Here is a 23,558-nt window from a genome sequence, read left to right as displayed (position 1 = left end):
CTTGATACCCTTTCATTACTTAAAAGCTAACAATAGAGCCACAAAGTGCTAATTGTTCCTAAAGTAACAAATAAAAGGTCTTGAAGTGCTGATGTGGCTACTTGAAGCTAAGGTCAAAGGCCAAGCTTCAAACACTGGAGACTGGAAGTCTGTTGCGAGAAGAGTACCTGGGAGCCACCTGGGAGCCGGCATGAAGGTGTGAGGGAAAAGGGAAAGGGAGAAGTGAGCCATGCCCTGCTGTACACTGCCTTCCCACAAGCACGTCCTCTCCTCAGTCTTCAGTGGGTGCCTGGATATCTTGTCCCTACATTTTCCAAGTATTTCAGCTGGGGCTCCCCCTCCAAAACAGTGGCCATCTCCAAACTCCACTGCTCAGCTCTTTCTGATATAGTTTACTAATCAACACATTTGTAGATTGGCCCTTTTTTCTTAAAAGTTTCACACTCTGGATAACTATTTATTCTCTAAAAACTAAAAACACTCCACTTTTTAAATCCACCCATGAGGGCAACTGCGGCCAAGCCTGGCAATCTGATTCCATCCCTAGGAGAGAAATGACGGCTACGAGTTGTCCGCAGACCGCCACATGCACATACATGCGCATGCGCAGACCACGTGCGTACCCACGCGCATGCGTATGCACACAAATAAAAATGCATTCGAATGTTACATTAATTAAAAGCCTGCAGCCTTCTCATTATCAGTGAAGCTGACATGAAAGGTTACATTACAGCAGAGCAGCTGCTTACCTCACAGTTTGCACCTCTCTTGAGGAAGCGCGTCCCAGCAAACCGACTGGATCTTCTGGCTATTAGGGTCACGTACACTGGTCGTCCATAGATCAAAAGCTCTTAAGAACTAAGTTAAAGTGTTTCAGCATTTGCAATTCGCACAGAAAGCTACAAGAATCATTATCCTTTATGCATTGTGTCTTTAGACAGTAAGAGTTCCCTGGAGAACTTCCTGAGATCTGTCCTGGTTCGTTGACAATGCCCAACACGCTCAAGTGGTCATTTCTAAGGGGCTCCAAGGAAATATATAGGTTGTTGTATTATGACTCTCCTTGTAACCAAGTAAAAGTGTTGGAAGTACAACTAATCCTTTCTTCCTGGAGCCATGCCTCTCCACGAGGGCATGTGTCCTTTAGTGTTCAGTGTAAATTAGGTAGAGAATCTTTAACACCGAGGTTAAAGTATATAAGGCTGCAGAGGCAATCCAAAGCCCAAACACGGAAGTAGTCCACGGGAACTGCTTGGCATCATCTAATTTAACTTTCTGAGTTATAACCTCACCTACTGAAAAAAATCGATCAAAATCAGCTATGAGTTGAACTGAAAGACCCCCGAATTGAGGAAGCCCCTCACTCTAGTACCTGGAGAACGCAAACCCAAGAACTCACAGAGAGCCTATCTTGCTGCAATCAGGCAAGAGGTTTATTGGAGGGAAGGGGAGAAACCACAGCTCTGGGGATGACACAAACCTTACACAGGAGATAGAACAGTCGAACAACTGTGATCTAAAGATCAAAAATACCTTGAAGTCTGAAATTTTTGAGTGTCACTATGACCCCACAGTGTAAAATTCTATACCTGACCCTGTCAATCAAAACCTAAGTTCTATAAATAAACAGCATAAACATTTTCAGTCCCAAGGTGTCTATGAAACATCAATAAACTTGAATTCCATCTTCAAGTTATCCAAGGTTTAGGCAAATATTCTAAAATTTAAAAGAATCCACACTCTGAAGCACTGCTGGGTAAAATGGCCACGGATCTGTGCTGCTGCGAAGTTGTTGGGAGGCTGGGCTGAGGTAACTGGTACAACATTTCTGGTGTCTGGCCTGTACTAAATGCTTAATAAACAGCAATTACTCCTAGTGCCACACAGGCTTCCAGAATTCGTTAAATGCCTGATCACCACAGCCCAGACTCATCAGCTAAACTAATGAGCTTTAAAATGATAATCCATGATGCTGTTTACTATCTTAAAAACAAACATTTATTACGATTACTATGTGCCAGGCCCTGAGCTAGCTCTTGGAAATGCAAGCCAGGCTGGAACTGCACCTTACAAATGGTCTTGAGACGCCGCCATTCTCTTTGGTGGGGAAAAACTCACGTTCTTCCCAGGAAGACTACCTCTGTACAGAGACAAAGGTGACTCAGGACAAGCTTATCAGGTGGTGAAGTAACTATAAAGTAGTGAGCCAGGCATCTCCCCAACCTCCACTTCAGAGTCTGCACACCCCACTTCTCCTCCCCACATGTGGCCTCTCCGCAAGGCTGTGCCCCTCAGCTGCCCCTACAAATGCCGTCTGTTGTCTCAAAAAGTGGCAAGAAAACTGAAGCCATACTAGATAGCATGCCCTGCCCTCCTCTTCCTCCTCGCCCTCCCCCTCCTCCCCCTCACAGCATGATGGTACCCTGTTGAAAGGTTTCAACATTAGTTAGATTAGTGAGAAGTCAACCTGCAGGAGAAAAGCCAAGCGGTCACCAAGCGGGCTCGGCAGCCTAGCTCAAGGACTTCCATTCCGATCCTTCCCAATCCAGGTCTGCGCTGCACATGCAGTTACTGCTGCAGCCTGTTCCATCTGATACACATCCTGCATCTCACTGCTACTTCATGTAGCTGGAAAATACTGTTGATGGGTGGGGCCACCCATGGGCAGAAACCAGGCTGTGGAAGCCATAAAGAGCAAGCCAGGAAGCAGCACGCTTCCATGGCCTCTGCATCAGCTCCTGCCTCCAGGTTCCTTCCCTGTTTGAGTTCCTGTCCTGACTTCCTTATGAACAGTGATGTAAGCACAAGTCAAATAAGCCTGTGGCTCCCAGTGTGGGTTTGGTCATGGTGCTTCATCGCAGCAATAGAAACCCTCAGTAGGACAGGTACACAGAGGGATAATCACAATCCTGTGATGTATGGCCTTTCTACACGCTGACACAGCATGTGCATCTTAGATGTTTATAAAAAGGATACTTGACTGCCCGCAGAACCCATGAATGATATACAACAGCCAGTCACGATGCACGGTGTTTTTAATTATATCCAGAAGTTCACCGTTCCATACATACTTCATATAAGGCTCACTGGAGATCCCAAATACGCCTGAAAAACAAAAGTTGGTAACAAGAACATAAGGACATTGACTGGCATCCTGCACACTGCTACGTCCCTCCAGTTCTGCTGTCAGAGTGCACGCCTCAACAGCACTGCACTGTCCCTGCTGGTTTCCATGGCACCCAGGGCAGTGCTTCAAAGTCAAACAAGACGTGGGTTTTCTGACTTTGCTATCAGAAGTTTTTAAATCAAAAGAAAGTGGGAGTCAAATGAAGGATGTAACGACAGGTGCATGGATGAAGACAAACGGGGCAAAGTGAACGAGCCAGAGGACACAGTCTGCGGTTACCGCGACCAGGACTAGGACTTCCGGCACCATGACAGGCAGGGTCCAGGGCCAGAGGACACAGTCTGTGGTTACCGAAACCGGGACTTGGACTTCCAGTGCACAACATAAACCAGGCAAGGTGGTCATATCTGCCCCACACCTCTAACTTCAATTTTTGAGGAGAAGACAAGAGGAGAAGTTCAAGATCATCCTCAGCTCTACAGAAAGTTTGAGGCCAGCCTGGGCTACATGAGACCCTGAAGAGAGGAGAGAAAGATCAGGGCACACTAGGAGGGTAGGGTAGGGGAGTGTTGTATCAGTCATTCTCCGCCCTGTCACTTTACACAAGTGACTTAGTTTTGGAATGGATAAGGTGACACCATCTTGTCCTGACTTTGTGTCTCTCCAGACCTTCCTCAGCCTTCCGCCACCCCTCTCACGGCCATATCCACCTTGGCAACACTTTTGGAACTGACCCTGCCCTGACCGTAGTCCAGACATATTAACCGCAATAAATGACGTTTGTGTAGGATAAAGAATAAAACTAAAATTACTAAGAGAAAGTGTAAGTCAAAAATAATTGTCGAGTAGTGTCTGGAAAATACTGCTGAGCTCTCCAACCCCCTTCAAATATAGCTGTAGTTGTGTTTTTTCTGTAAAAGTGCTGTGCACGTGAGCTTTGGCACCAAGAGACTTGTGAGAGGTGTGGTCTCTCTCTTGGTCATTACTAACAGAGACTGAAATCCTCCTAGTGTGTGATTAGTGTGGTTGTCAATCACTGTCTCACGAGGGACACCTCAGTGCCTGCATTACTTAGCCCGTAAGCAGGAAGTTCTACTGCCCATCACAGGAGTCTGGGCTGACTGATGTGTCAAGCTGAGACCAGTCACTTGATGCCTCTGGACTCTGAGCATTGCATCTTTACCTTTGGGCCTCAGTTTCCTACTTAGTCTTTTTGTCTATACATCTGGCTTATGATTACCCAGCAGACCAACACCCAGCACATAATAGGCAACCTGTGGCAACGTTTGCTTCAAATTTGAGTCATAATTGACCAATTCTATGAAGGAAAAAATGATGGTGTACACTCTACAGTATCCAAAGGTAATTCTCCAAAAAAAAAAAAAAAAACGTTGCCAAACGACTAGATCTGAATGTACTCCCTTAAAAAGCATATGAATAATTTATAGAAACTGACAACATATAATTTCTGACCAGCCTATAAATAAAATCACATGGTGATTTGTAGAGACAATTTTGGAATTTTGGCTTCTTCAAAAAAAAGGAGGGGGTGGGGAGATGTTCTAAGAATGTGTTTTCATTTTAATCCCAAGTGTGGGATACTGGGGCTACTTTGGACTGACCATAGCTGCTGGCTATGATTTGCCTCATGCTCTAGCAGAGGTATAATTTTGCTAACTGCAGACAGTTTCTGCAATTGCATGATGTTTGGAATTCTGGGAAGTTTTCCAGAGGTTGGGTGGGTGGCTGGTGGCGTTGGTCACTCAGGGTTGATTATGGTTTGTCATTAGACATGCTCAGAGAAGAAATGAGAAAACAGATTAGATTCAGGGAACTAACTTCCCTCTCTCCCTTCATCCTTTTTCCTCTCCTGTCTAGTGTTAGGTGTTGAAAGGTGGAAATTGGGTAGAGAAGATGGAAGAAAGGAGAGTCCGAAAAGTGGCAAATGCCAGCAACGGTGATTAATGAGAGCTTTGAAAATGAACTGGTCAAGTCCATGTTTCTCAAACAACCCAACATACAGAGGCCACTGTGGGATAAAGGATGAGAGATCGGAGAGACTTTGATGACGCCACTTTCTAGGACAGCAAATATGCAGACATCACCTACCAGTGCCACCCTGGGTAATTAACCCTTCATCTTCAAAGATGTCAAAGCTCTCCGGGCAGGTCTTGGATGTTTCTGACTTTAACATCTCCAGGGGCATTCGCAGGACGGTAAGATTGTACTGAAGAGAGTGGGACAAATCATAGCTGTAACTGAGAGAATTTACACGTGAGAATCACAGAAGCAGCGGCATCTCACAGTCCCTGCTCCCACGGGAACTTACAATCTACGAGCTAAATTACTCTGCACCTGGCATTCCGCTGAAGCAATGCATTAAACAAGCAAACACAGCCAAATACAAACACGACTGGAAATTAAATAGAAGCCTCACCACCGACTTACACATGTGCTCTAGAAATACACATTTGTGATGTGAGTCACACCCATTGGCACATGTAAAGGTTTTTTTTTTTTTGTTTCATGATGAAATCAACCTCATATCTTGTTCCAAATCATACTATCATGTGCCCCATGAATGTGGTTCTACAGACAGGACACTGGAGTACAGAATCCTCATCAAAAGCACGTGCCTTTATACCATAGTTTGCATATGAGCAAAAGTAACAACAAACTTCATAACGAAACAGAGGTAAGAATATAATGTCAGATCCTACAGTGAAACATGTTCTAGGAAAGTAAGAATCATGGAAAATTAACAGTCTCTGTACGAATAAAATCTGATCTTTAAACAAAAAGTATAAGTCTAATTTCATAAGATCAACTATTTTTATTGAAAATAGGGGTTTTGTTCCTATTACATAATAAAACCTGATTACAATGTCCCTCTCTCTATTCGTCCCAACTTTTCCCCACCTCCCCTCACATCTGAATCTACCCTCTTCTGTTTCTCACTTTAAAATAAACAGACTTCTTTATGTGCTAATAATACAATAGTATAATATAATAAACAAAAACTACCACACCAGAGTTGGACAAAACAAGCAAACAGGAGGAAAAGAGGCCAGAGAAGAAAGAAACCCACTCATTCACACAGTCGGGAATGCCATCAATACACTAACCTGGAAGCCATAATATATATGCCAAGGCCGTAAAGGTTAAAGGAGAAGAGAAGGGACATATATAAGTAAAACTTGATATGATGATAGAAGATCCATGACAAGACATTCTGAAACAAGGGACCTCCAAAGATGCTGCTGGGTTCATTTCTGCTGGCTGCTGGGCATGAAGCCTATCCTTAAGAGTAGTTTATTTCCCAAGTGAGACCACCTCAGAGGAAAGAAATGCCCATTTGCAAGTGGCTATCAATTGAAGAAAGATGCTTCTGGGTTAGGGGTGGGGCAGGTGTCCTCCTCTCCCTTCAGCTCTAGGACCTCAGCTGACGCAGACCTGAGCAGTCCATATGCATGACAAACACCAACAATGTTTAAGTGTCTCTAGTTATCCATTGTAACACGGAATTTCAGAAACTACCTTGAGGCTCAAGTAGAGTATTTAAGCAATATCTTAAGTATTACAATCCTCTTGGGAGAGTCACACATTAATTATTACTTCCCCAGTTTAGTTCCATAATTTGACTGAAATTAATTTCAGTTTTGTCTGTTAAATTCAGTTTCACTGAATTTAATATCACTTAGCCATGAATGGAGACGAGTTATATTAATAAGCTGGTTTCCAGTTGGGCATGGGGCAGCCCTGAGATCCCAACATACGTATTATAACTTGAGGAGTGACTTGATTAAATTTTGTATGGCCAAGAATGACTCAGTAGCCCATTTCAAACAGCAGTGCCACCAAGTGTCAGTATTAGCTCACAACACTGTGAGCGTAAGATGGCAGCCCAGAAAAGTAGATGAATCAGACACACATGAAAACACACAAGCCACTCAGCACTTGTGGATTAAAAATCACTTCACTGAGAGCCCTCTGTTCATTATGTTTGTGTTTATTTTATAAATAAATCACGTAACTCTATTAAGGACTAAAGATATGTCTTTAAAAATGCAAAGCGCCTGGTCTGTGCGCACAGGTCGCTGGCGAGCACTCTTCTGAGTTCTGTCTCAGTCTGGGCACTACAGCAGACAGACAGACTGCTCCATCTATCACACCTGTGTGTCTAGACGGTCACACTGCCATCTAACACTTGGTCCCCATGCTCTTCCGTCTGCTTGCTGCCTGTTTGTCTGCTTGCTGGCTATGCTAAATAGATCACAAATGTCAGATCTCCACAAACGTCTCTGTACCAAGAGAGGTTTCTCTCCCCAAACGGATTTTTAGGATGTTTCCAATCTGATTAGTGCTACAGTCATTCCGGCAAAGCTACTTACTATGCTACCAGCCATATATCGGTACTGAAATACTTCTTCCTGCCTCTAATTAGCTTTTACGTGTAATTTTGCAACATCATTAACTGGAACTGAACCATGGCACTGTTACAACTCTGCATTAGAACTAATACAATTTCATTTTTATGATTAAAAATTCCAAAATGAAGTTATTTCTTTAAATCATATTAATTTTTTCCTGAAAGGTGATTTTCACAGTGACTGTAACCGTCTTTACACTATCTATTTAAAAAGAGTCAAGTTTTTTAAAGGAAGAAACTTACCTAAAGTAAAAATTGCTAGATAGATCCACATTTTGAAATATCCTTAGGTACCTGAAAGAAAGAAAGAAAGAAAGAAAGAAAGAAAGAAAGAAAGAAAGAAAGCATGCTGTAAACACAAAATGCTTTTTTTCCCTTTTTTGTGGCTTAACATACAGTCAGGGATATCCTTACCCTAGTGAGCATGCTCACTGAGCTGAGCAATCCCAGCCATCTCTGGCACGGGCATGCCTCTGCAGTGGCTCAGATACCTTTAGCCCAGCGTGCATCCCCCTTACGCAATGATTGTGCTTCCAACCAGGCAGGGCAGGGGCAGGGTATGGGGGGCAAGGGAGGAGTAAAGACTGTTGTGGTTGTTCCCAGTGAGCTTTACAAATCTTGAGCAGATGGAGAAGTGAAGTCACAAAAGTGACCAAGACGCTGAGTTACAGAGCCGGAGCTACTGGCAGCTGGGAGCTGCTAACGGCGGTGCTGGGAAGCAAACCTGGGTTTTCTGCAAAGGCAGCAAGCAAAGTGCGTCTCACTGCTGAGCCCTCTCTCCAGCCCCTCAACAGGAATTTCAACCACTGGATTCATGGGCTTTTCATTCACAGCCAGCCATTGTGGGATTAGCTGGACCACAGCCTGAAAGATGCCATTCTAAGGAATCTCCTTTCTATATACAGCATTCATCCTGTGATGTCTGATACTCTAGAGAACCCTGACAATATACTGCAGATGGGAGGAAACATCGCTGGTTCTTACACACTGACTACTCCCCTCAGTCACCTTTGCTAAATGTTTTGGGATAGTTCTGGAAGTTTGCAGGCATTCTTACAATTGCTTGTCTCTGGTTTAGCTTAATTCCTTATTTTTCCGACCAACTTCTTGTTTTATAAACATTGCCTTAGCCAGAGTTCTAAATACAATGTTGAATATTAGTTATGGTAGCATATTCCTTGATAGTTCCTGACCTAAATTAAAGGTTTCGCTTTTAAAGTTTTATTGTAAGAATGATTTTATTATAGGCTTTTAATAAAAACCTTTGGAGAGATTGAGAAACACTGTTGTTAGCTGAGATTTGATCATAAAGATCTGGAATGGTGCCAAGTATATATCTGTTCCTATGAAGATGCTCATAATTCTCTTCAACAACACCTTAAAGTGACTAATTGTTCCAGTCAATTTCCTAATATCAATATAACCATGTAATGCAGAGATACCCTCTACTTACCAAATGTAGAAAATACTTTGTAGTACTGCACTTTCTTTCCTGATATTTTCCCAAACGCTCTTACTGTACCACATATCTCTATAATTATATTAGGAAATATCACTTCATTCCTCCTATAACAAGCTATTGATACAATTGAACTGTACTGTAGATAAAGTCTACATGGTACACAGTAGTAATCATAGATAATTTTATTTTTAAGATTATCAAATCACTATATTAAATGTGACGGAGCATGGCTAAATTCTAAACTATTACCAACCATAAAAATCTAAGTATGCCTTGGTGTCCTTGAGTGTTTAAAGCATGACATCAGTTGACCCTTGGTTTATAGTCCATAAGTTTCCTAACACTGTCCCAACAGTCCTTGCTAGCTCTGTGTGCATGTGCACCCAGGACATGTCTTCACCGGGAATCCGACTGAAGTCACAGGATGCACCTGTCGTGCTGGCCCTTAAAGCTGCAAGTCTATTTTTTTATTTGATGGCTTGCACATTTGTAAGGGTCCTGGAAGTACAAAAGGTCCCAAAATATGGGTTTGCTTGATTATTTCTGTTTGGGTGAGAGGCCATTTCTCGAGAGAGTACAGCAGAAAAACTATAACACAGGACACACAACACCTAGCCTCTACATGCACGCAAACCCAGGAACATATGTGCACACAGACAGACACAGAACACATACAACAGATAAACACAGGTGACACTAGGTATCATCATTTGGTTAAATATGCCTACCAGTTTTAATGTAAGAAATCATTGCTCATCCCTGTAAATGATCAAAAGCTATACATTGATGTTAGCATGCTTATGCTATGTGAGCCTTGTTTCCCACATCTGGGGGCTTCCGCGGTGACTGCTGCTCCTTGTTGGACTGTCAGGAAAGAACTTCACAGCCCCTAGCAGAATCTGGAATTTTGGTCCAACATTTCATGTTTCTACAAAACGTTTGCATTTCTTTGGTTCTGTTGCTGTCAAAAACAATAAGTTGCCAGTACCAGAGCATACCTGGCTTCATCGGGGTGAGTCATCCGAACAGAGTCATTGGGGATATAAATCATACTTGTATCTTCAATCTTATATATCGCATGGCCTCCGATATCTGCCATCTTCCTCCGCTTAGTTATTAATACAATATAGTAGCCTTCTAAGAACCTGACAAAACCTGTAAAGAAAAATAAATATGTCACATAAACTTAGCAATGCAGATGATTTTAGAAACATATTTAGCAACGACCTTACACATTTTCTACTTTAATACTTTTATAACTTTACAGTCATATAAATTTTTGGCACTTACATAACCTAAACTTATTTTGTGTGGTGGCTGGAGATATGGCTGAGTTGGCAGAGGACTCACCTAGCATGCACAGTCCCAGCACTGATTAAATCAGGCATGGTGGCATGGATTTAGCATCTCATCCCTTGGGATGGAAGCAGGAAGATCAGGTATTCCAGGTCATCTTCAGCTATATAGTGAGTTTGGGGATAGTGTGAATTACATAATGTGTTTGTACATGTATATATATATATGATTAAACATATAGAATTCCTATAGAATATATATTGTATAACGTATACATTATATATAATATTAAGGAGGGTTGTTCAAGGAAACACTTTCAATTCTGTATAAAGAAAACCTTCTAGAAATCTGTCACTAAAAACAAGTAACACATTGAGTTATATACTTAAAAATGAATAAGCTGGAACATTTCATGATTTATGCCACAATTCTATTTCTATATACAACACACACACACACACACACACACACAGAGTTACAGGCACATTCACACAGACACATACAAGTGGAAGAGATGTAAAAAAGGCTGAAAAGTGGCTCAGAGGTAGACTGTTGATCATCGGCACTGGGAAAAGGGAGAATGAGATAAATCCATACAAAAAAGACACACATAAAAAAGCACACTGATGTCCTCTGAACCTTCCATACCTGTCTCTGCATTTCCCAACTGATTCAGCAAAGGAGCTCACTTCTGACGACACCACATAGAGTAGCTGAGAGATAATCATCACATGAGCTACTTAGAAAAGCTCTGGCAGATCCGAGGTTTGGGAGCATTTGGGACTTTCAATTTTCTAATTAAGGATATTCAGCCCATACTCAAGAGTTTTTAACTTTTTGTCAAATAATTGGAATGTGTATATCCTATATCAACGTGTCAATAAGGGGGCAGATGCTCTGTTGTTAGGTAGTGTTAAGTGTGTGGCAGCCCAGTACTTACAAAACAAATGCAGAACTCTGGCTCTGGGGCTAAAACAGCTCCCCTAGAGGTGGAGAGGGACTGGTGCTGCGGAGGCAGTGGGAGGATCCTGGCAAGCTCTTGCCCCAGTGAAACAACCACATCTTGCAAAACTTATAAAACAAATAAAACACTGAAAGTTCAGTCTTGCTGTAGAAACAAACATACAAATGTTTACTACTCAACTTTGGTAAGAGCATCAGGCCATGGAGTGTGTGACTGTTCTCTGAGCCGGATGGCCATGCCCGCTTGTAAGACAGCACCCAGGGTTTGACTGCTGACCTGCCCTCACAGCAGGAAAGGGTCAGTAGACCCGAAGCTGAGCATCTAGACACTCCTTCCAACTAATCGTATACAGTTCTGTAACTGTTCGTGGACTCGGGATCTGGGGGAGGGCTTAGTATATATGAGCTAGGACTGAGGGAAGGGGGCCTCCATTTGAGCCACCATAGGAAAGCCACTTTCTATCCTGGGTCCCCACTTTACAGTGTGGCTGCTTTGGGGTCACATGCTCCCATCAGTAACCTCTCACTAGGGTTCTGTAGGCTCAGTAAACACAGGGGTCCTTCAGGCGAGTTTTGGTGGGGACTAAAGTTCGATCTGTCACTTGGACTTAGGGAGAGAGGGAGACACTGCTTTGTCCCCACAAGGATGACAATTCCCAAGACAATGGCATTGAGTCCAGTTAGTTTCCTCTTTCTTTTTACTACCAAGTATAAGTGCCCCACTTTTTAAAAATATTCCTGTCAAATAAAGCTAGGAACTAAAGGCTTCTGTTTGACACCAACATCAACCAAAACCAGCCTGTCTCCATTCTCTGGAGCTCTGACCCCAGGCCAATTTCCTTGAGTACTTTCTACAAGACTAGATAACAGTCCTAGGTAAAAGCGGATCCTCTCTCTCTAAAGTAAAGAAGGCCACTTCACCTTGAGCGTGATATTGGGGACACTGGGCTAAGTATGTATGAACAGAATTTATGGGACCCTGGAGGATGAACCACCTCCACCAACCAGTGACCATGAATAACACCCAGTCCAAGAGTTCCTGTGCCAGCTCCTCCCTGAAAGTCCTCGGTGAGCACTGTCCTCCAACCAAGAGGGATGAAGACCTTCACACGGCACCCAGGACCTCACAGCATAGCTCTTGGGAAACAAAGCACCACCCCTAAAAACAAATCTCTCCGAGACTCACGCCTTGTTGTAATTTCCACTGGGGTCCCGCATCCTCTGCCCCCATCACCCCGTCTTTAATGGTGCTTTACTTTTACCCTGGTTCACTGTGTATTTTTGCTACAGCCCTTCAGCTAGGGAAGGACACAGAGCAAAGAACTAAGTCTCAGAATGACTGCAGACCTCCATCCCTATGCTCCAGGGACAGACAGAACAAGTTTGTGACAGTGTTCATGGCCCCACCTGTGCTTCCCACAACTCCTGCAGATCACTGAGTAACAAGGGAGCAGCTCCAACCGAGGCTCCAGTCCATAACTGAGAATGATTGCTGAGAAACGTTTGCACCTTCGATGCTGCCACAACACCCGTGTCTATATACAAGCACCGTATGGATGCTCTGTGGAGCTCACGCTAAACAAGGCGCAGAGGAGATCGCATGCCATACACGGCATATTACACACACAAGTTATGAATCGCGGCACTATATGTGACTGGGAAATACTGGTGGGAAGGCTGGCACTGAACTACAAAAAACTGAGGAGGGCTGCTCAAGATTCTTATAAGCTGTGTATAAACATAGTAGCTTAAGAGAGTCCAACACAAACATCTACTAATTTGGCGTGGCTGGAGGTTAGCAGAGAAACCATTTTAGAATACAAGGCATGCACCTGTAATGTAGCCATGTAAAATTCTAGTCATTTCACACATGTGTTCTTTTGACAGTAAGATGATACGTTTTTAAAGGTAAGCATTTTCTATAATTTCAGTGCCTTCATTATTTCTAAAATGAGACTATAAAAAGCAGAGACTTTCAAAGCTCTCTGCTGAGTTCTCACTGATTGCAAACTTCCTTCATGCAGGCAAACTGAACGTATGAGACACATGTCCATACATTCACAGTATGAGACACATCACTGCACAGTACACACTGTATCATTACATCAGTGCTCCAATGATGTCATCACCTAGGGGCAGCCTGGAGCCAAAGAGGGCTCTCTCACTCAAAGAGAGGTAGCTAACGCGACCCCTGCACAGAGTGTGTCTTAAATTAATAACTAGTTGTCAGTTGAGTCAAACAAGCTTTCTAGTACTGAAATCTCGGTGATCAATTAAAAATTAGGTGAAGAAGACTGCTAAAAAGCCAGCATGTCAAGAGCAACAAAAAAATTACCAAAAGTGTCTCAAAGAAACAACGTTGCACAGTCTAGACATTGTTTAATGCAAGGGCAACCAGCCCAATTCAATGCAGAGCACCCCACAGCACCTATTTTAGTGTGAGTTTACAATCTAACTTCACTTTCTTATACTTAATCATCCAGGGAATTTGTTTTAAATACTAGCCAATAAGACATTCTATGCCACATACACATTAAAAATTACTATCAAAAAATTGCACCATGGGCTAGAAAGATGACTCAGCAATTAAAAATGAATTGCTCTTTCAGAAGACCCAAGTTTGATTATCGGTATTTACGGGGTGACTCACAACCTCCTGCAACCCCAACTACAAGGGATCTGATTTCTTCTCCGACTTCTGTGGGCATTTTCATACAAATGTATACACACACATACACACACAGACACACACACACACACACACACACAGATACACAGACACACAGACACACACACACACACACTTACAAATAAATCCTTTGGACTAGACTCTACTCCAATGTTCTCAACCTTCCTAATGCTGAGGCTTTTACTACAGTTTCTCATGTTCTGGTCACCCACACCCAACCACAAAATTATTTTGCTGCTGCTTTGTAATGGTAATTTTGTTACTGTTATAAATCATAGTGTAAAATTCTGACATACATCCCATGGGGTAATGACCCACAGGTTGACGATGACTGCTCTAATGCATCTCGTCACTAGAGAGATGACTCAGCAGGTAAGAGCACTGATTGCTTTTCTAAAGGACTTGGGTTTGATTCCCAGCACCCACACAGTGGCTCACACTCATCTTTAACTCCAGTTCCAGGAGAAGCAACACCCTCTTCTGGCCTCACAAGCACCAGGCATGCACTTGGTGCACAGACATACGTGTAGACATAACAATCATATGCATAAAATAACAAAACATAAGAATAGGTATTTTAAGTTACAGTAAAATGTCAACATTAAAATTATTAGGTAAGACAACTAAGTAACTATTAAGTTAAAAAATACTATACTTAATATCTACTCCTTCCTAAGCCTTTTTTTCTTAATTCTAAAATATAATCAGTACTGGATTTAACAAACTTAACCAACATGGGACTAATTAATGTAAGCGGATAAATGCTTACAATATCAAATGAGCATTCTCATCCCCTCAAACATGTGTCCAGAAATCGCAGAGCCTTGAAGGACTTGTCAAGACTCAGGAGAAGGCAAGTGAAAGGAGCCAAGCAATACAGAAGCTAACTGTGCTAAATCTGCTACTTTTCTTGTTAAGGGAGGAAGATTTATTTTGGCTCCCTGTTTGAAGAGGTAAACAGTCCACAAGGTGGAGAAGAAATGGCACAGAAGCATGGGGAAGAAGGTCCACACTATATCTACAATTAAAAAATAATAATAATAATAACAGAAGCAGAGAATTGCCATCATCCCCAGGTCAGTCTGAGACTCCAGCCTATGGGATGATACTGCCCACACTGGAAGATGGCGGAGACTCCAGCCTAGAGGATGATATTGCCCACAGTGGGGGATAGGGAAACTCCAGTCTATGGGATGGTAATGCCCACACTGGGGAATGGAGGAGACTCCAGCCTACAGGCTGATACTGCCCACACTGGGGGACGGGGGCGATTTCCTGCTCAGGCATGACTTTCTGAAAACATACTCATAGATATACCCACAGAGTCTCTTATGACAATTCTAAATCCTACCAAGTTGGCAACCAAGCCTTACCACTCTGTCTTCGTGGGCAACCAAAAGACCCAAAATGGGCCTAAAAGTGAATGTAGAAGCTGAGACACCACACTGAGAAAATAAATAAATAATTCAAATACGGCAGAGTATAGTAAACATTTCAATAAGCAGAGTTATAAATAGAAAGTGCTAATTGGAAACCTGCAATGACATAAAGTCCATATTAATCGCCAACATTAGTAGCAATGACCCAGTATATACTGAAGCAGGTTTCAAGAAACTCTCCAAGTTCCAGCAGTGAGAAGCAGTGACGTGAATGCTCTGCTTAATTCATATTCAAGCTCCCCAAAACCCTGAGCAACCTGCCTTTGTCATGATGAATACTTGCCAACACCCCAGATCCTAAAGGTACCTGGGCACCTACGGCCTCTGCTGTCGCTCCTGCGGAGCCCTCGCCTCTCTCCCCTCTTTCCACCTGGACCATAATCCACCCTCAAGATGCAGGGTAAATCTCTGCTCCTGGAATGCTCTCAGGCCATTCCAGATCTGAGTAATACAAACTCATATGAACTTTCACCATGTGACTTGACTGTGTGATTACAGCCTCCAACCGCCTTGTCTGTACTGGCTTCTCTCCTCTGGCCTAGCCCAGTCAGGCACAGGGCTATGTGTGATAGCTAACATCACCTAGAAGACACATCTCAGGACGAGTCTGAGAGACCATTCCCTGAGTGGATTAGCAGAGGCAGGAAGACTCATTCGGAAGGAAAGTGTGAGTGGTAAGCCATGGGCTGGGGGCGAGGACCATGGTCTGGGCCTGGGGTGGGGATGGGATAAAAAGGAAAAGATGGGAGAAGCTGAGCGGAGAGCCAGGGTCCACGCCTCTCTGCTTCCAGCCAATGTGCTGTGACCAGCTGCCTCCTTCCTTGCCATGGAGAACCATGCCCTCCCACTGCGAACCAGAGACCTTTCTTGGGCTGCTTTCCCACAACCATGAAAGGAAGTACCGCATGTCATCATACGGTAAAGATGGGTTTAATGGTCTGGCACGAGGAAGGGAGCACAGAACATCTAAGTATGGGGAAAAGGAGGCAGAGCTTGAGTGAAATGGTAAGAGGCAGGCTGAGGCTAGAGCAGACTGTACTTAAAGAAATCAAAGCTGTGGAGGCACACACTCTTAATCCCAGCACTTGGGAGGCAGAGGTCAGAGGATCTCTCTGAGTCCGAGGGCAGCCTGGTCTACACAGGAAACTCCAGGCTAGCCATACAAGAAGACCCTGCCTCAGAGAGGTTGGGGAAGAGATCAATATCAGGTCTTTGAGGTGAACTAAAGTCCAATTTCCCTGCAAAGCTGCTACAGCTTGGAATCCCTTATCTCAAGTTCTACTGAACTTGCTCTAATGGAAACCGTACCTCTGAGTCCCAGAGATTTACACTATACAATAAGAACAGAATCTTTCCCTCTGATTTTGAAGAAACGTTCTCACTGAGTAAGAAAGCAGCCACTATGCTGGCTAGTTTTTATGTCAACTTGACACAAGCTAGGGTCATCTGGCAAGAAGAAATCTCGATCAAGAAAATGCTTCTCCAGGACTGGATGGTTCAAGCTCACTGTGGGTGGTACCCTCGGGCTGTATGTGAAGGTTCAGCTCACTGTGGGTGGTACCCTCGGGCTGTATGTGATGGTTCAGCTCACTGTGGGTGGTACCCTCAGGCTGTATGTGATGGTTCAGCTCACTGTGGGTGGTACCCTCCGGCTGTATGTGATGGTTCAGCTCACTGTGGGTGGTACCCTCGGGCTGTATGTGATGGTTCAGCTCACTGTGGGTGGTACCCTCGGGCTGTATGTGATGGTTCAGCTCACTGTGGGTGGTACCCTCGGGCTGTATGTGATGGTTCAGCTCACTGTGGGTGGTACCATCAGGCTGTATGTGATGGTTCAGCTCACTGTGGGTGGTACCCTCCAGCTGTATGTGATGGTTCAGCTCACTGTGGGTGGTACCCTCGGGCTGTATGTGATGGTTCAGCTCCTGTGGGTGGTACCCTCGGGCTGTATGTGATGGTTCAGCTCACTGTGGGTGGTACCCTCGGGCTGTATGTGATGGTTCAGCTCACTGTGGGTGGTACCCTAGGGCTGTATGTGATGGTTCAGCTCACTGTGGGTGGTACCCTCGGGCTGTATGTGATGGTTCAGCTCACTGTGGGTGGTACCCTCAGGCTGTATGTGATGTTTCAGCTCACTGTGGGTGGTACCCTCAGGCTGTATGTGATGGTTCAGCTCACTGTGGGTGGTACCCTCAGGCTGTATGTGATGGTTCAGCTCACTGTGGGTGGTACCCTCCGGCTGGTGGTCCTGAGTGGTACAAGAAAGCAGGCTGCCCAAGCTATAAGGAACAAGTCAGTAAGCAGTTTTCCACGGCCTCTGCATCATAGTTCCTGCCTCTAGTTCCTGCCTTGAGTTCCTGCCCTGCCTTCTCTGGATAATGAACTATAAACATAAGTTAAATGTTGCTTGTGGCCATCTTATTAACACAGCAACAGAAAAATCCAAGTAAGATGTCATCCAAAGAGTCTGTGACAGGCTGTACTGTAGCCTGTCCTGTTCAATTTAAAGCAAGTTTTACTGTATGTGTAATTCGAGCTAATTTTTACGTTTCAGTACACAGAAGCCAGACATTAGTAGATACCTCCAAGCATCTCTCTATTTGCTTGCGTCTATATAAACCTGAACAGTGCTGAGCACATAAGCGGATCTTGTCAAATATCTGATTGATGATGATGTTCGAAGCAGCAGGAGCCATAGCAGATGTGCTAAGACAATACCTGGCGATAGTGCCATATGAGCTCTCTCTAAGTAATCTGTACCAAGACAGACACAGATAAGGGAGGCACACTTCTTACCTACAACGCCAAAAGCTGAGACAGCTCGAAACAACCCAGAGGATCCTTTCTGGCTCATCTTTGTTCTGTTTCCTAGATCCAGGCGGCCAAGAAGCTCCCGCACTTCTTGCTGCGTGTAGACATGCTATGAAGCAAGCACAGGCCACGTGAGACTGCTTCCCCGGGGTTATTCATCTGCCTCTGCAAACTGAAAGTTACCTCTGGACTCATAAATGGTGAACTGTGAACTGTGTAACACGTAACTAAGCTACCACTGGAGAAAGGCAGCAGGTGTGGAACAACACATGAGGTTGGTGCCCGGCTCACACTGCTGTGTTTGGAAATTACGCCAAAGCTTTAGAGTGTGCACTTGAGAATCAGAGATTAAAGGGATCCACCTATTTCAGTAAGTTTGCGAATCCCTTGAAATGACATGCAAACCCTCAACTAGACGTGCATTTGTATGAGGTGGTCCATAAGTGTTAGCTCCCCAAGGGTCTCCCTGATCAATCATCCCCAGGACCACGTAAAGCCAGAGATATTTCACTATATTAATAGAAGCTTCCAGGCAAATCCAGGGGCACAGAATCCCAGGATTAATTCATGAAATCAAAAACTATAATAATGAATTTATCCACAATTGTTAGAACACAGGACACAGTTCTGCAAAGATTTACTGAAAATTATTCCAAACTATAACTACAAATGTGTTTCACAAAACAGGAGCACATATGGATTCAGAACTATTTGTCTAGGAAATTCAACACAAAGAGTAAGTTCCCTCATTTGGAAAAGCTAAAAATTAGCAGGTCAGCACACTACCTTATTCGGCACCGCTGACTAACAGTCTCCTGCTCTGGCACTTTGTGCTCCTGAGTGCAGACAACACAGGACCTGTATAACAACTGCTTAGCTTAGTGTTTTTAGTGCACAGCAAGCTTTACAATGCTCCATCCATCAGCACGACCGAGCATCTGCGGATACACACTCCGGTAGATGCAATGTTAGTCATACTGAATCCTTAAAAGGTCAGTGGACTAGGGAAATATCTTCATCGTCTTTCTAGAGGAATGGGTGCTCTCAGAAACAAGTCAAATTGAAGGGCAAAGTATAATTCTGCCTAATTTCTCAACACCAGTAATTTCTAGAAGGCAATTAGAAAATCAAGGTGTGTGATTAAAATAAGATAACAAAAATAACGACAAGAAAAACCCCAAGTACTATCCCACCGGGAGCTGTGATCTCACCTCCTCTGCACAGCACAGACTGAAGTCCCTGCGTGAGGGGCTCACAAGGAGGCCTGACACTCACCCTATCATCAATTACCACCAGATCCTTTGGTTCTGTTCTATCGATTTTCAGGACGCGGAACTTCGTTTCTGCATGATTGCTCCCGACTAGAAAGTATCTCTGGAAAGAAAGAGAATGTCATTTTAAAGGCGTCTGGCCCTACGAACATTTTATAAACCCTGTTACATTTTGAAGACGCATTAATAAAGTGAGGTTGCTTTCTAAAGTGCATGCTGGTTATGTACAACTAAAGGACTGAAGGGACCGATTCCAAGAGGTCAAGTTTTTAAAATGAAATGTTCTTGGAGCTTCGAGATAGGTATCATTCTGATGTCTGAAGTAAGCCCAGGACCCAGGTCAAATGAACTATTATAACATTTGAGTCTGGCTTATGTGATGCCTAACCTTTGGCTGGAAGCAGCAGTGCTGACAAGCATTGACACGCTCAACACATAATTAGGAAGTTTAGACAATTATAGCTATCAAAATATTATAGTTTCTCAAATAGTGTGAAAGTCTTCCGAGTAGGAAAACGGCGGTGAGAGAGCTCTGAGGGCTTGCCCCTTCGAAGTGACTGCAAGGGTATACAGTTCCTGCAGGACATGTGGGCCATGGGACTGGGGAGGTGGAGCATGCTCGAACCCTGGGAATCTCAGAGATTTGAGATGACATGAAGGGAGCTGCTCCTCCCTGCCTCCATTCCTCTCATTCCTCCATTCATGGAGCCAAGACCCTCAGCTAAGATGACCACGGGAAGTCAGTCATATCACACAGCACATGGAAGGCCTCTCCATGCTAATGAGGCATCTCAACAGCCTTAGCCAATGACCTTCACTTCCTGAATATTCTCATGCCCCTCCCCCAAATTATATAATCCCTGGTTCATTCCAAATAAAGCTTATGCATTTACATCCACCTCCCCCGCAATAAAGCAATATGGACAAGCTAAGACCATCTCAGAGAGCTGCTCCACCACAGATCGCCATGAGGAAGGCCCGCACCTAAACTGTAAGTAACATGAAGACTCCCAAAGAAGGCCTTCTCCTCTCCCGTCCACCCAGCACTCAGCACTGGACCCAGACCTTGCTCATCCCATGCCCCACTCTCTCCTTCCAGCCTGGCATACAGCCTTGCTCTGCTACCCCACTTAGATATGGGCTCGCTGTCCTGGACTTCACCCTGTTCCCCCCAAACACTGGGGAGCAGTGTATAGGCAGCACCCAGACACTGCCAGAGAGTCAAAATGTGGGCCCACCAGTCCCAGTGCCTTTCCCAAAGAAGTTACTGGAAACAATACTCATCACAGCCCTTAGTTGCTGCATCACTGGGAATGATACAGATGATAACAATGTCAAAAATAGCAATCCTGTCTTTAAACATAAAATTCGTAGGCAAAACTAAGTGGATTGCTTTATTTATGGGCGGTGCTAAGAATCAGACTGAGAGCCACATAATACACGCTAAGCACACACTGGGCCAAGCTTTCTCCCTAATTCAATTACTATTAAATTACTTGAAAGAAGGTAAGTAAAATCTCATTAGCAAAACTATACGATGTAAGGATATCTTGCGTCAAATGTGTGCTTTAGAAAGTGATACTTTTCACAATGAAAAGGCTGAGAAGGCACTGCCACCATTGGCCAGCATTTTGCCACCCCGCTGGTCCTGCGGTGCGGATGGAAATAAGCTGTCTGTACCGAAGGCCGAGCTGGAGAGCATCTGCCATGGGAAGCCAGAGCAGAGCAGGCTGGGTGGTGGCTGGAACAGTCAGTCGAGCACTGGGGCTTCCTCAATGAGGACAATGTTACAATGTTTTCTATCTGAGTCTGTAAGGTCCATAAAACTCACCGGAGCTTTTACTAAGTGTGCATGTGTCACATAACATCATCATCACATCTTGTTAAAGATGTCCCTCGCATCTATGGGGACATAAGACTGCACTGTCTAGTAGTAACATAACTGTGTCTTAGTTTGGGTGTTTGCTATGATGTTTGCAGTGACAGTTATCTAAGGTCACATTTCTCAGAATGTGTCCTGTTGCTAAGCAACAATGACTTGGTTTATACGGGTCTGATCTAACCACAGGTTATGAAGAGCATGCCTTATGTGGGCCAACAGCAGATAGAAGAGGAGTAGCCAAAGTGCTTAGCCCTTGAATCCCAGAATAGGCAGTGTCTCCCTGGCACTGTCAGCTGTAAGGAGGTGGGAATAAAGTGATTATAATAAGGATCAGAAAACTAGGTTCGGGCGTACAGGAGCAGGACTCAGGGCACTGAGGCGGCAGCCAACCAGAGAGGGAAACTGAGAAAGAGACACTCAGAATCTCAGCCATGAGCCTCAAGTCACGGCCTAGAGGAGGGGGTGACCGACCTGATAAAATGGCCAAACAAATAAGTTAGGAAGAGTGATTTGCAAGCTATTTACACTTGTTGACAGAAAGGGCGCCACCTTCCTGAGGCCATGAAGATAAACAGCTCCCAGAAGAGCAACTAGTGAGAAAAGGCCTGAGAGAGATTGCTGTGCTTATGGCACAAACAAGATGAAGCCAGAAGATGCTCCCAGAGCACCTGAGACACAGAGCAGAGTCTTCTTCCCTCACAGGGAGCAGGCCCTCACAGGGAGCACTCCTTCACAGGGAGCAGGCCCTCACAGGGAGCAGGCCCTCACAGGGAGCACTCCCTCACAGGGAGCACTCCCTCACAGGGAGCAGGCCCTCACAGGGAGCAGGCCCTCACAGGGAGCACTCCCTCACAGGGAGCATTCCCTCACAGGGAGCAGGCCCTCACAGAGAGCACACCTTCACAAAGAGCACACCTTCACAGAGAGCACACCTTCACAGGGAGCACACACACCTTCACAGGGAGCAGGCCCTCACAGGGAGCAGGCCCTCACAGGGAGCACTCCCTCACAGGGAGCATTCCCTCACAGGGAGCAGGCCCTCACAGAGAGCACACCTTCACAGAGAGCACACCTTCACAGAGAGCACACCTTCACAGAGAGCACACCTTCACAGAGAGCACACCTTCACAGGGAACACACACACCTTCACAGGGAGCAGGCCCTCACAGGGAGCACTCCCTCACAGGCAGCAGGCCCTCACAGAGAGCACTCTGTCACAGGGAGCACTCCCTCACAGGGAGCAGGCCCTCACAGGGAGCAGGCCCACAGAATAGTTGAGAAAAGGACAAGATAAGCAATAATGACAATAACAGAAGGGCCCTCCCAAAAGGAAGTTAAGTTGCAATGTCGGTCTAAAATGGGACTGGCCTGGGAGGATATACCAATCTGATATCCATCTTTATCCTAGGAGAGACAACCATGGAAACTAGCACTGACACACGCAGAGCACAGGCGCCCTCACTGAGGATGGTCAGAGTAAGTCAGCCAGGGAGACAGTGCTGTCTGGATACTGTGCTCTCCTGGAAGGGCTTCGAGACCATGATTTATCGCCTGTCCCACTCAAGTTATGTATGAACGTAATAGCTATTTCCAAAGGCCTTGTGTGGTTTTTACTACCCCCTTCAGCTAGTTTTATATCCCTCAAGAACTTGACGCTCCCTCCCCCTAAGCTCTATGGTTTTCCCTTCCAGGGCAATCTATCTCCACAGGCACTGGAGTTAGGAGAATGACCCACATAACACAGAGTCAATCCCCTTTCCCTGTCGTCTACACTACTGCCTCTTCCCTGGCCAAGCACGCAGAGAGACGGGTTTTCTCATCCAACCACTCAGTTAAGGCGGCACGTCAGCGTTCAAAGAGGTAAACTGCCCGCAGGAAATTCCCTGGGACAACCCCTGAGGATCTAAATAGTAGTTGCAATGAGACTACGGCACTTCACAGTGAGAGAGAAGGATCCTGACTTGGTGGTGGGCATCGGCCGCCTTTGGGGCACATGTAGGATGACAGCTCTTTACCCCTCACACCCAGACTCTCAGTCCATAGACTGAGAACGGGAAGTCAGGCGACTCTCCACAGAACTGCTCTCTTAAAAGGAGAAGAGTGCCCTCCGGTGGGCACCGTTCAGAGGCTTTGAACGGCCTGAGGAGGATGGAACTGTCTGCACTGCCCTCTGATGGCTGGCCAGAATC

At 44.8% G+C, this 23,558-nt stretch overlaps 1 protein-coding gene across 1 annotated transcript in view; it reads right to left on the bottom strand.

Annotated features, from left to right (window-relative positions):
* FIG4 (FIG4 phosphoinositide 5-phosphatase) overlaps positions 1–23,558 on the bottom strand; it is a 104,719-nt gene that overhangs the window by 68,140 nt on the left and 13,021 nt on the right. Inside the window, exons 2-8 of the mRNA XM_080937815.1 lie at positions 19,492–19,590; positions 18,202–18,325; positions 10,017–10,173; positions 7,800–7,850; positions 5,237–5,385; positions 2,977–3,105; positions 750–850 (exon numbers count right to left, since the gene is read on the bottom strand). Of these exons, the coding sequence (XP_080793941.1) occupies positions 750–850; positions 2,977–3,105; positions 5,237–5,385; positions 7,800–7,850; positions 10,017–10,173; positions 18,202–18,325; positions 19,492–19,590 (810 nt within the window). The remainder of the gene's footprint in view (positions 1–749; positions 851–2,976; positions 3,106–5,236; positions 5,386–7,799; positions 7,851–10,016; positions 10,174–18,201; positions 18,326–19,491; positions 19,591–23,558) is intronic.

This window comes from Micromys minutus (assembly GCF_963924665.1).
Source record: "Micromys minutus genome assembly, chromosome: 25".
In the NCBI taxonomy this organism is placed as follows: domain Eukaryota; kingdom Metazoa; phylum Chordata; class Mammalia; order Rodentia; family Muridae; genus Micromys; species Micromys minutus.
The sequence above is the reverse complement of the archived record's forward strand: the minus strand, read 5'-3'. Positions and strand labels throughout refer to the sequence as shown.